We start from the raw sequence: 13,161 nt of genomic DNA on the forward strand, positions 1-13,161 counted from the left end.
TTGTCACCTATGTCCTTTACCAATTGAGTTAGCTATTGGATCAAGGTACAAAAAGAAAAAACGAAAAAAATATAAAAGTTAATGTTTTTTATGAAGATAATGACAATGTGAAACAATGCATAATGACAACAAAAAGGAATTCAAAGAAACCAAATGAGAGTAAGAAATTTATTTTCTTAAGTAAAAAACGAGAATAGACATGAATGAATGGTATTTATTTAATGAAAGTCCACTAAATCATATATTTATCTCAAATATTGGTTTCTTTGTAATTTACAGTACTCAATATAAACTATTACTTATAATCTTATAATTGACTGCAAATGAAAATTATTTAAACACGTGCACGTGTCATTTTTCTAGTATAAATAAAAGCGTGTTCTTAACCTATTTATTGTCATCAACTAGGAACTATTAGCTAATTTTCCCTTCATTTTGTTGGAATTGAAATAAAGATTTTATAATGTTCATACATTGAATAATTTACTAAGAGCGGGGAGATTTAGCATAATTAACTAAATAATTGGACTTTGTTTGATGTTTGATATAATACTCAATAACTTTCACAGTCGACCTCGAAATATTATGTTATTATGATATATCTTTACCTTTTATAGAGTTTTTTTATTGAACCTTCTAAGTCCAATTACACAATTGAGTTTCATTAGATTATTTAATCTTATATGGACAACCAAACGAAGCCTAATTAGATAAAGTTGCCGTACAAATCTGGGAGTGCATTTGAGCTCACTCGTATGATCTGAACCGTTCTTATACAGAACGGATGTTAATGGCAGTAAAGATGGCAATGGATTTGGTGTTAGGACATAATACAGACTGATTTCTTCTACTGCAGCGAGATGATGAATTCAGATTCGCGTTCCCTGGTTTTTTTCCTAGTATATGAGAATTTTTTGCGGTCAATATCTAGCTACTTGGATCTGAACCAACACTCAGCAGAAAAATTAAAGTGTTGATTGCACAAAAAACGATTAAAATTTTTTCCATTTCATACCGACAATAGAAGAACGTTAGCATATCAAAAATTCACACACAAGTTCAAAATTTGGAGCCGAAACACATGATAAAAAACTCAACAGCATTGTGTTTTTTTTTCTCTATACAATGAACTGCGCGTCATGATTAGCTAACTGGTATCACAGTCCAGCAAGCGGGTCAGAATTTCCTCGCAACTTGGTCGTTCATGAGGTTCCGCCCAACACTCTGCAATCAAGATTCAAATGTTTAACATTCTAACTGCCCCAAATGCAAATGTGAATATTTACTTTTGCAACAACTCAATTTAAGTAAAATACCTGTAATCAACCTGCCCAGTGGCCCTTCAGGTATCTCTAGCCGTGATCCCTCGTTTGCAACAGCATACACAACCTAACCAATGCAAGACAATTAGATGAAATGAATTTCTTCAGTAATGAAAAATTACCAGCAAAGTGTGGTGAAAATCTACAACTAATAAATGACAAATAGATAGGGAAGAGAAAAAAAAAAAAAAAAAAAAACCGAGTATTGTAGCATACACGTTCAGGTGGTATTCTGTCCCACGGTCTGTTTAGAGTACATAGCTCCCACATAATAACACCAAGACTGAAAATGTCACATTTCTCTGTGAAGGGTTCATTACGAATAAGCTCAGGAGCCATCCATTCAGGTGTTCCAGCAGAAAACGAGTCCTTCATTGGTGAATGAGTCATTATTCTTGATAGCCCAAAATCACAGATTTTAACTGTCCAGTGCTTGTTCACAAGGCAATTTGCACTTTTCAGATCACGATGAATAATCTTCATGCGATGTATGCACATCAACCCCCTTAATTGGCAGCAGTAGGAGAAAGAAATGAAGTTCAAAAACCAAGTAGTAACTACATTTTGATTGAGGGGAAACAATCCTTGTACAAAGAAACATTCGATGGACAGAAGAAATCATAACAAACCTGCATATGTCACGTATCATCTTGATTTTTCTCCGCCAGCTCAATTTCTTCTTCTGACCACTTAGATGAATCAAATAATACAGTGATCCCATTTCCATGTATTCAGTTATCATCGACAGCCGTGGAGGTTTTGTGCAAGCACCAAGAAATAATATAACTAGAGGAAAATTACACGAATTAATCACCCAACGTTTGCCATAACACAATCACGTTAAAAAGTGATTCAGAAGTTGGTCCTTGCTAACAAAGTTTACTAGAAATAACTGAAACTTTTATTTGATTCTGAATTGCATCCTCCCTCTTACATTAAACATGAAGCACTGGATATGACTGATACCAATACTGACTATTACACATCAGTTATTTTTAAGTGTATGAGCTTCAGTTTCGTTTTCCAACGCATTTTCTCACAAGTCTTGACTAAAATGCATAGTGCATACCAAAATCAAATTGGTAAACATAAGTACATAGTACAAAATAAAGCAGGTTAAGAAAAAAGTACCATTCGGGTGACGAAGGCGACTGGAGAAATAAAGAACCAAAGAAAAATGTAGAAGTTAGAACTACATACCAGAAGAAAATCAAATGGCCAAATAGAAACGAAGTAACACACCTTAAGATAGCTATTTCATTGCAGAAGTCCTCCATGTTTTCAGCAGTGAGATCTTGCTCGAGAAACACTTTGATAGCAACTTCAGTTCCATTCCAAAGGCCGCGAAAAACTTCCCCAAAGAATCCTGAAAATATATCATTATAAATGAATAACATTACACATCTGTAGAAAATCAAGTGTAAGCTATAAGTAAAAATGATATATGAAGATAGCTTTCAGATTCATGGCACAACGAACACTCATAGTCATATTCTTTCACCACATTCAAGAGGAAATCCATAACTCAAGATCAGAAACATAAAACATGAGTTGCTTATTGGATATAAAACTTGTAGATTGTCTAATAAAATTTCAGTTTTCAGAAGATAAGTAAATGGCTCCACCTGGCCATTTCACCTGCTTTTTTGTTACTTTTTAAGTCTTGGGCTTTTATCAGTATCAATAGTAAGAGAAGGGAGTAGGGACAGTTCTTACCAATCCCAACACGAGTGCCTACAGTTAACTCTGAGAAATCAATATTCCACTCTTCAAATGGTAGCGGAGGCTTTTGTTGGAAGATAGGTAACTCAAGAACTCTGTACCATGTTGAAACCATTTCTTCATTTAAACTGGGAATTCCACTTCTTTCTTGAGTCTGACTCTGGAGCTCATGTGGAGATGACGGTAATGACATTGCCTTTTGGGAGCTGTGCTGTCTGGATAAGGCTGGCGTTCCACCAGACAGTTTCTCATGTTCGTCGAGTTGAATATCTGTGACCTGAGTACAGTACAAGGTCATTGCTACTTATAGGCTAACCAGAAACTTTAAAATAAGTTAATGTTTGCATACCCGATGGACCAAAAACAAACTTGTGGGACGTACACAAGATACAACAACTAAATGAAAATGTTAATGTTATGTTCAATTTTTATTTCTCTTGCCCCAGTAATCATTACAGAACTGTATGTAAAGTGTTTCACTGCTTATCGGAGTAAAGTTCTAAAAATTAAAACATAGAGAGAAAGGCATGGCGAAACAGCATGTAGCTAAGAACAACAATTTTCGTGATGATTGACTTATATAAGTTCAACCCAAGGGAATTGCAGAAGCATATCCATCCAATATAAGACAGACACAGTTATGTTGTAAGAAATGAGAAAGAAATACAGAGCAGAAGGATACCACAATGGGTTCATGAAAGCAAGACAATATCCTTAAAGCACACCTTGGCAGGAAGAAAAAAAATTATAACTATGTGGCAAATTAATGCAGCGAGAGAAGGACACAAAAAGCACCAATATGATACAAGTAAAAGGAAACATACATCTTTCAGTTGACCTGCACTATATTGGTCCTTTGAACCAGAGGAATATGAGCTGCTTTCACCTTGTTCCCTTGGAAGACGATTCTGCTTCAGGGACTCGTTCATTGCTCGCACAGCCCTTACAAACATAGAACAAACTAAGTAACATTATGGAAAGAATTAAGTAACCTTAACCATTCCATGTAAACAATTTCGAAGTAAACATGTGATGCAACTACATCGTATTTGCTTCTGGAACAGCATCATTAGTACCATACAATACGGATACATATCCTACGATACAATACAATATGATAGTGAATCATACGACTCGGACAGCCTATTGTACCGTATCGTGCGTATCGTAATATGCACGATACAAAATTTCTAAATTTGTATTCGCTATTTCCCCCAATTATTCATATCCTAAATAAAATCCGAGTTTTTTATTCTTCAATTTCTTCAGAAACAAATCCCAAAAATACTGAAAAATCTTACTTACTAAATAGCAATTTTCTTCATACGAGATTATATCAATTAAGGGGTAATTCAATCTCAATTTGATATGATTTGTTTGTGATTTTGACATAGAATTGCTGTACATTGATTCAGGCCGACTTTGGTGTGTTTGTGTCTCGCTATTTTTCGCGATTCAGGTCTTATCAAGCTTTTTGGTATGATTTTGACACAATTCAGGTGCAACTAGGGGTGGATTTTGTGATTATGAGTGATATTGATCTTGAAGATAATGTGGTAGATTCTTTTTCAAGAATTAGTGATCTGGAACTGAACTTTGATGTTATTTAATCAAATATTATAGTTTATCCCTGACTCTATAACTAGAATATTGCTTTTAGATTTATTTTAAAATGTTAACTTGTACACGTCTGAAATGTTTCTATATTTTGTGCCATTCATCAGATTTTGTCATGTATCTTACAATTCACGATACAATACAATACGAGAGGAAGACGATATGCGATACATTATGCGATATGATAACATGGTTTTGGAAAATACTCCACATTCAGTTCTAAGACCATGAGACAATAACTATAAGTAGATATCAGCATTCAGCAATAGACCACAAGTTTGAGGCATAGATAATTTTTTTAAGGTCGAAAACTAACTGAGCCATTCATTTTTAGGTAATTTAAAAAAATTCAGAAAATTTACACTCTTTTAATGGTGTACCCTACCTAACTTCTTGTTGTTTCTGAACTCATTTAATTGACCAACTGTCTTCCTATCTTTCAGTTTAACATTGTTTAAAGTGAGATCTATTGTTGTATGTGTTTACGTATGCAGGGCGAAGAAATTCAGCTCTCTCAAAGACTAAGTTGAGCAGGTCAAGGGAGGTGGAGGAGCTACCCAAAGTAGCTGCACACTGTTTAAAGTCAAACATATACGATAAAGGATAAGCGAGTAGTTTCTATGACAAAGACAATCCAATATGATGGCAGCCATGGGAAAAGCGGTGAATGACATGGTAAAGAAGGCCTCCTAAACATTTACTAGATTACTAAGCAGTTCATACCAAAAAAATCGAAAAAGGAATTGGGTGAACAGTTCAACAGTTTATCCACTTTTTACGAAAATATGTGAATCAGAGATATCACAGTGGCCAAATACCAAGCGTAATTTTACTCAGAAAATATTATGCTGGAGGAGCTTGTCAAAAATCAGATGACCAATTCATGTTTAAATAATTAATAGTGTTTTAATGATGTGGAAGATAGTACTTACCTAACGATGTCATCACCAATTTCCGGAGTCATGCTAATGCTTCTTCTTCTTATTCTACGTGCATCTGATGTTGATGCACCTTCTGACCTGCAGAAACATTTTATTTGGAAAACTCAAACTCAGTAAATCCCTACTTACAGAATAAGCTAATCTGCAAATTCAGAGTTTATGTACGTTATACCAATCAGTTTCAAATAACATTTGAGCAAGACACTTTGACACATACTTATGTAATTATTGTACAATTCTCTATGCAAATAATTTGTTTTCTCTTCATAAATTCACGAAGGAGAATTTTATGAAGCTAAGGCAATCCAATATAAAGTATCAGAAGCAAAAAAAATAGAGATGAGGCGATTTTCCAGATCAAAAACCATATTTTGCTGATCAAACTAATTCTGAGTTTGCAGAAATGAACAAAATACACTAAAAGATGTGCAAAAGGTAAATTAATAAAACCAACAAAAGCTACCTTGATGTAGCAATGGCGTCAGGATAATCCTTGAATGGTTTGTTATCTCCACTAAGCATAGATCGAGCATGTGCTCGAAGTGAAGGGTGCTCTGGGCTGGAAAACTTCAAACATTTTAGAAGTGCAAAACAAATTTCAGCCAGAAAACGATGCTCTAGTCCACAAAACATAAAAATTAATATTCATGAATGGTATGGCACCATGACCAATAAAGAAAGAAAACTGCTTCCATATACTTCAGATAGACCAGGAGCCAGAGTATTATCTATTTTATCCATTGTTATTCTATTAAGTAGTATGGGAAATCATCAGTGAAATGAACTATTTTTCCATTGTTATTCTATTAAGTAGTATGGGAAATCATCAGTGAAATGAACTATGTAAAGCAAAAAAAGAGGAGAGATACAACATCAACTATGTTATATATGGTGTTAATATGCTCAAAGAGTATTTACTATTTTAGTGTTTCCAACCTCCAGTCAGTCAGTCACCAATAGTTTTTAACTAATTGACTGTCAGTTCATCATACTAAGCAACAAAGCATCTTTTCAGGAGAAAGAATAATTGACTGTCAGATCCTCATAAAAATGCAGATGCTGATGTAAAAATCATTCAACTACACTGTTAAAGTCAACGCGTGGGAGCATGTTATTTGTATTTGTAAGCAAAAGGTTTCTAGAAAGCAAAGGTCCACACTCCACAATCAACACGGTATCTGTCTAATGTATACATGTACATATATAGTCTGATCCAATAAGCAACATTTTGTTAAACCTTGAACTTGCAGTCCTTTGTTCGGCAATGACTTTCCTCCTGCTCCTTCGCCAAAATGTAGCAGCTATATTAGGTTCACTGTGCGATAAGCTGAAACAAAACCATGAAAGACAATATCATGAATCATGAAACAAAATTTATATATGGGGAATTAAGAATGATTGTGTCAAGTTATAAAAAGGCTTTGCCGCATTGAGAAGTAATAGTACCTCAGTTTTGTATCAACAGAATTTGACCGCAACATCATATTCCTTAATGAAGGCCCTGCTGCATTTGAAGAAGCTTCTAGTCTCCGCTGATATAGCAGGCCATCTTCTTTCTCAGCTCTGCAGAGACTTAAAATAACTAAGTTCGGAAATATACAAAGAATGTACCAATCAAACAGCAATCTTTTCTCTTCTAGAAAGATGAATGGCCTCATCAAAGATCGTATTAGTTTCTACGAAGCTTTATTTAATGCTAAGAATGGTCCAATAGAAATTTGGTTTGCAAGTCAGAAGAGGCTTAGCTGCTAACCTCTCAGGATCAACTCGTTCAGAAACCCCATAAAGAGGGCTATTTGGTTCCATTGGTGAATCACATGAATCATTTTCAGCAGAATCACTCTCCCCGGCAGCAGATATGTGAGTCATAAAGATAGCCTTGGTTGATCGAGGGATTAATTGGCCAGGAAATCGCATTAAATCGACCAGAAATTCCACAGAATTCAGCACGACTACTACAGACATATGTTTGTGCGAGTCCACACACTCAGAATCTCTTTCAGTAGGTAAACCCTAATAAAACAAATCCAAATGTTCACAAGATAATATTCAGCTGAGTGGACAAGTTCAAAATAACTTTCTAAACTATCAAAGCTAATTCCGAGTTAAATGTAAGGCAAGGACAGAGTCTTAAAAATGAATAACATATGTAATATCACTTTAAAAAGTCTTACCACCACTAGACAACTTTCAAGTCCTACAGTATCTGCAAGAACTTTAAACAATATTGCTCGAGGTCTGCACGAACCCTGCTTTATTTGCCCCAGCATCTGCACTCCTCGATTTTCAGATATATGTGGGGTATCCTCCTGAGCAGCTTTTCTGGGACTTAGTTCTGAGTTTGGCCGCTTGTAAAAATCAGATACCTATTCGAAGGTCAGAAATTCCACATTGCGGTTATATGCAAAGACCAAATGAGCATAAACATGATTAGGGAACAGAAAAATCAACTGAATAATTAAATAAAGAAACAGGTGAATATGCACTACTTCAATCCATCATTTAAAAAGAAAACACTTAAAAAAAAAAAAAAAAAAATGCCACCCGATCAACACACTTCAAGCCCTAAATCAATATGAACTCCGGGTGGGCAAGCCTTAAGAAATAATATAACAAGAAAGCAGACAAAAGATGATTCAAAGTAGCTATATTTCCTGCCTCATCTTTTCAAGAGCTACAGGAGGGAAAACATACGACTGTGATGATATTAGTCAAATCTAAACATATAAGAGATAATACTGCTACTGTCTCTTGTGGTAATAGGTAAACTAAATAAAACAACATGTCAAACTCCAAAGCAAAACATATTTTGTCAAATCTGTATCAGAAGTGCACATGAGTTTTTTTTTTTTTTTTTTTTTTTTAACCAAATTATACTCACCAGTCCAGCAATCTTTTTTATCACAGCGGGGGTATTTGTGTTCAAACCCTTAACCAGAGCTGCAATTAACTGCTTCAGCATAGAAAGCTTCCTATCTTTCTCCACATCTACTAGAATAACATCAGCTCTCAAACCCTCAAGCTCCAAAGCATGAAGCTCCTCCAGAGCTGGTACATCTTCATACATTTCCTTGACTTTTTTATCCTACCAGGGAAAATACTGTTAAAATATTGCTACTTAAAACATAATAAACCCTTAAACAAAACAGGCTATGAAATAATCAGGAATGGATATATAACTCAAAAATGTCCAAGTATCTGGCTTTCTTAAGGAGTGGGGCAGGTAATTTCTGGAAACAACAACACTCATGGCAGGACTTAAGGTCTTTCTCGGCTCAAGCGATGAAAATGAAAGATACTTCAATTAAAATACAGTTTAACATCAGCATTTTAGAACAAATAAATATCTTGCACTCTGTTAAGGACAATTGAGAAGCCTGTTTTTCAACTCCAATTCTAAAAGATTATTGATGATACCACTCCACAATCAATAGAATTTCCATTTCATGTTCCAGTTACATACTTCAAATGTGTAACACGAAAAAAGCGGTGTGAGCGAGATTAAGATTAAGATCAATATTTTGCTGCTCAAGATTAAGATTCGGAGATTTTCATATTTAGGAGTACAAATCCTTGGTCATATATCATAACATTCAGGAATAGGATCAATGTCTTCAGAACAACAAGTCCCACTGGGAAAATACAAAGTTAGAAAAAACTACAGCTGAGCTCGGTTTCGAATTCATTTTGATCTCGTATTCTTTTCAAAAGATTTGGGTTTCCAAAGTTAAACGTAGAATGACAGAGGGAAGCATGTGAAAACTAAACCTGTCTTGACTAGTTGCTGTGAAATGAAGATGAATTTTGAAATGTAATATCAATAACAACGAAAATCCCTTATTATAGTTCTATTAAGATGGAAACAACCACAAGAACTACTTATCTGGCTCTTTAAACATATCCAATGGAAATTTGACTCATGGAGATAGGACTTATTGTGTTCCTCACTGACTGTGAATTTAGGTATTATATCATTTTCTAGCATATCACAAAGTTTCATACCATAAAGAACTCCATTAAATACTAGAAATCCAATTGGAACCTTCATAAATATCATTCGTCAGTTGAACTTAAAATAAATAATCCAGTGACTGCAATCTCTATGTGAAATACGTAAACATTATAAAGCTCATCTTCATAAATGTTTCTCTACATCAATGATATAAAAAAATTAAACTAAATTAAAATTGCATGTTGATAACTTACGCACCTAAAAGATAATCCAAGATGATGGGGGTTTATAACTTTAACACGGAAGTCAATATTCTTCACTAATTTTCACCCTCTAATTTCTAAGAACCTTAATAAATCTTAAAACCCATTAATTTAACGTTGAGGACTTCCATAACAATAGTATATGAGAGGTAGGATACTAGAAATCCCTCTCTTTCTAGTTTACAAGGTTTTATCAATAGTTGATATGCAAATTGAACACAGAAAATGTGAATCACTGACAGACTAGCAAAGGATGGAAGAAATGTTCTTTGAAATAGATTTTGTTTTCTGACTAGGGGATATTGTCCAAAAAAATGTCGAAATGGTCAATGGTGCTGGTGTATTTTCAAAAGAATTAAAAATAAGCTATTCGATAATGAGGAAATAATCACCAGGTTTTGAAAAGTTAAAACTTGAAAACATAAAAATGAAGATTAGAACAGCACACTGACAACTACCAGGAAACGAGAAAGGACTGGCAGGCGACCATCTCCTTTAGTTAGAGATTGTTACTCTAGCTTCCCAAGCTAACAAAGTAATTCTGGGTCATCTTTGTTTACTTCCAAGAAATTCTAATTGGGAGAGACCAATAACAAACTGTTCTGTTCTTTTTAAGGAATGACTGAAGGTTGAAGGTAATAGGTAGCAACTGCTAGAAACTTAATAATCCTTTTTGATTATTTTTTAAACCATATTCACGAAGTCAGATGGAGACGGGTCCCATAAGAAGCCCCATATAAGACAAAATATTTCAAGAATATTCATGAAATCAAAATCAGTGAAGAATTCAGAGGACATTGTCTAATGCTTTGATTCAGAGTGTGCTAAAATAAACTTGAACTATTTTAGTTATAGGATGGTGAAATAAAAGCATCCATATGCTAGGATGTGCACATTAATTGATCTTTAACCAATAATTCGCCAACTTCTGTTGATTACGTACAAATACAACAGCACGTCATACTGCGCCAATTCCATTGCTAATGTTTTTGTAGAATATGATGTGAAGAGCATATCCTTGATTTTAGACCCAATCTTCATCATCAAAAGAAAAAACCAAAACTCATGGCCCCAACTAATTTCCTACATGTTAACAAAATGGGGACATGACATTCTAAGGTTTGAACAAGGAAGAGTGCCAACAGTAATCACCAGAAATGGACTTCTCGAGATTCTACCCTTATGAAAGTCTTTTGGGGTTTAAACTACAATAGTCTTTCCATGTTATTAGTTGAAAATTCTTCTAAACCAACCACCCTACTAGGATGAGAAGAAGCATTTTTTGCATGCAGTATTAGTTTTCCCTTTATTAAGCAGGCTATTTTAAACTAGCTGTTCAAACTAATTAGAAGTTCATCTTCTAATTTAAGCAAAAGATCGTAGAATGACAAAACTGAAAGCAGGCATAAAATGACATGCGGCTTATGAGATTCGTCTTAGAACTCACAGGAACGACAGAGTAAAAACCATTTGGAATTGGTTCAGAAAGCATTCCTGTGCTCCATAGGATTTGTGATGCTCTTTTATATGATAATCGATCATATTTTACTTTGTCGGATAACTCTTTATTCCTCATATTTTCATCCTTGGAGTTCAAGGATATAGATCCAAAATTTTCCGAAAAATCTGATGGCCACCATGTAGTACTAGGAGACCTCTGCTCTGAAGGTCCAATATCATCTCGCTTATCCTCCATGTTCATAATTCTTCAAATACAATACCATCTCTGTACCACTTCTATCCCATAGAACTACTTATTAGTTGCACTGTTTCAGTGAAGGGACGAACTCATTGATGTATCAACACCCTTACCAGCTTCTTTGTGCTGGAGGCCATATGACCTGAAAAATAAAATCATCAGAGAGTTAAATTCAAATTCAAAGTTCCCTTCACTATGATAAATAGCGCATCACTTTTAACTCAAGGTGATCAGTAAAAATGGAAAGAATGGTTTAAGGTGATCAGAATAAGAGGGGAAGCAAATACAGAAGAATGAAAGATACTTGAATATCATAAGTTTAACAATTACTCAAATGAAATGGACAGATAAACAAGAAAAATATGAAAGGAAGGGACAAAATGTAAAAGACAAAGGGAATAACCAGTCACAACTAATTGTACATCGGAAAATTTCAAAATGAGACAAAAGTGGAAAACAAACAGATTACCACTTCAATAATCTAGTAATAGACGTTCCCTGGCAGATACATTAGCACAGTGGTCAATTTAAACATGAATACTATTAACCAAGAATGTAGAATATTTTGACAGACTGATCGAGACAAGTCCATGTATGGTTATCTCAAAATTAAAAGAGAAATTGGATTGTTGACCATTAATGTAGAATGTTTTGCAAGACTTATTGAGGCCATTCTGTATGGTCATTTCCAGAGAAAAATAAGAAATTGGACTTTACAGTTAACAATCAGCAATAAACTTGTTATGCCCAATAATAAGGGGTATACATTCAGTGCGGATATCATATCATCCACTCTAATCTCATAAACAATTGGTCTCTCAAAGGTTCAATTAACATTTGAAGTATACTGAAGCACATTCTGCTATCAGCTTCGCCTCACATTAATACTTAAGATAGTCACCGAATATAGAAAAGGTGACGTTCCATGAAAATCCCCTCTCAAAATTGAAGTTCAGGACAAACAACAACAGCACATATGCAACTAACAAACAAACATTTCACGCAAGTAACTCCATTGCTCGCCATTGAATTCCTCCCTTAACAATTATAATTTTAGCGCAGCCATCGAAAATTTGAAAGAAAAAAAAAACACAATTTCCAACAACGAACCACTACGAATTGAAGGCACGAGACGAAATCGAGTTCCCAGATCTTCAATAACACTAACTCATACTCAAAACAAGGAAATTTAACTAACTCGTATTCAAAAAAAATGCTCCGATCACTCAAATTCAGTACCATATCAACACAAATCCACTAACCAAAATTGAAATGGGAAAAATAGGTAACAACAACTTCCAAATCCAAAGCACACAAGCTGGGATCGAGGAATTTTACCGCGCCAGAAGATCCTAGCACCAGAAGCTCAGCTCACATTTGAATCCACCAACTCTGAAAGCAACAATTCCCAGCATCCGAACTTGGAAGAAGAAGAAAAAAAAAATTGAAATGAAATTGGAATCGGATTCAACTAACTAAAAATAATTGAATCGTAGAAACAAAAAAATGAGCGGCGGTGTGAATATATATATAGTGGGGGAGTGTGGGAAGCGGGTGTTTTGCTGTGTCCGGCTATAATTGGTACTTATTTTTCTGGATTTGGGTTTTTTGGGAGAGGAGAAAAGAAGAATTAATTGCCACCGGT

General features: G+C 34.7%; 1 protein-coding gene across 4 annotated transcripts; it reads right to left on the bottom strand.

Moving 5' to 3' along the window:
- Positions 1–977: 977 nt before the first annotated feature.
- Positions 978–13,049, bottom strand: LOC105965073 (serine/threonine-protein kinase EDR1). Of its 4 annotated transcripts, none has more exons than XM_012989583.2 (17): positions 12,855–13,049; positions 11,265–11,658; positions 8,484–8,687; positions 7,777–7,968; positions 7,356–7,615; positions 7,049–7,165; positions 6,840–6,929; positions 6,066–6,161; positions 5,594–5,680; positions 3,869–3,986; positions 3,039–3,321; positions 2,565–2,688; positions 2,454–2,473; positions 1,952–2,108; positions 1,539–1,827; positions 1,317–1,389; positions 978–1,224 (listed from the first exon to the last, which is right to left on the bottom strand). In XM_012989583.2, the coding sequence occupies exons 2-17, from the start codon at positions 11,517–11,519 to the stop codon at positions 1,148–1,150; spliced, it is 2,442 nt and encodes an 813-aa protein (XP_012845037.2). In that variant the 5' UTR covers positions 11,520–11,658; positions 12,855–13,049; the 3' UTR covers positions 978–1,147. The 4 variants fall into 4 exon arrangements, with proteins under 4 accessions (XP_012845037.2, XP_012845033.2, XP_088678515.1 ...); XM_012989579.2 differs by having other exon boundaries at positions 7,049–7,174; XM_088822389.1 differs by having other exon boundaries at positions 12,779–13,049.
- Between the last annotated feature and the right edge of the window lie 112 nt (positions 13,050–13,161).

Source organism: Erythranthe guttata, chromosome 8, assembly GCF_056151865.1.
Source record: "Erythranthe guttata isolate IM_541 chromosome 8, IM_541, whole genome shotgun sequence".
NCBI classification, from domain to species: domain Eukaryota; kingdom Viridiplantae; phylum Streptophyta; class Magnoliopsida; order Lamiales; family Phrymaceae; genus Erythranthe; species Erythranthe guttata.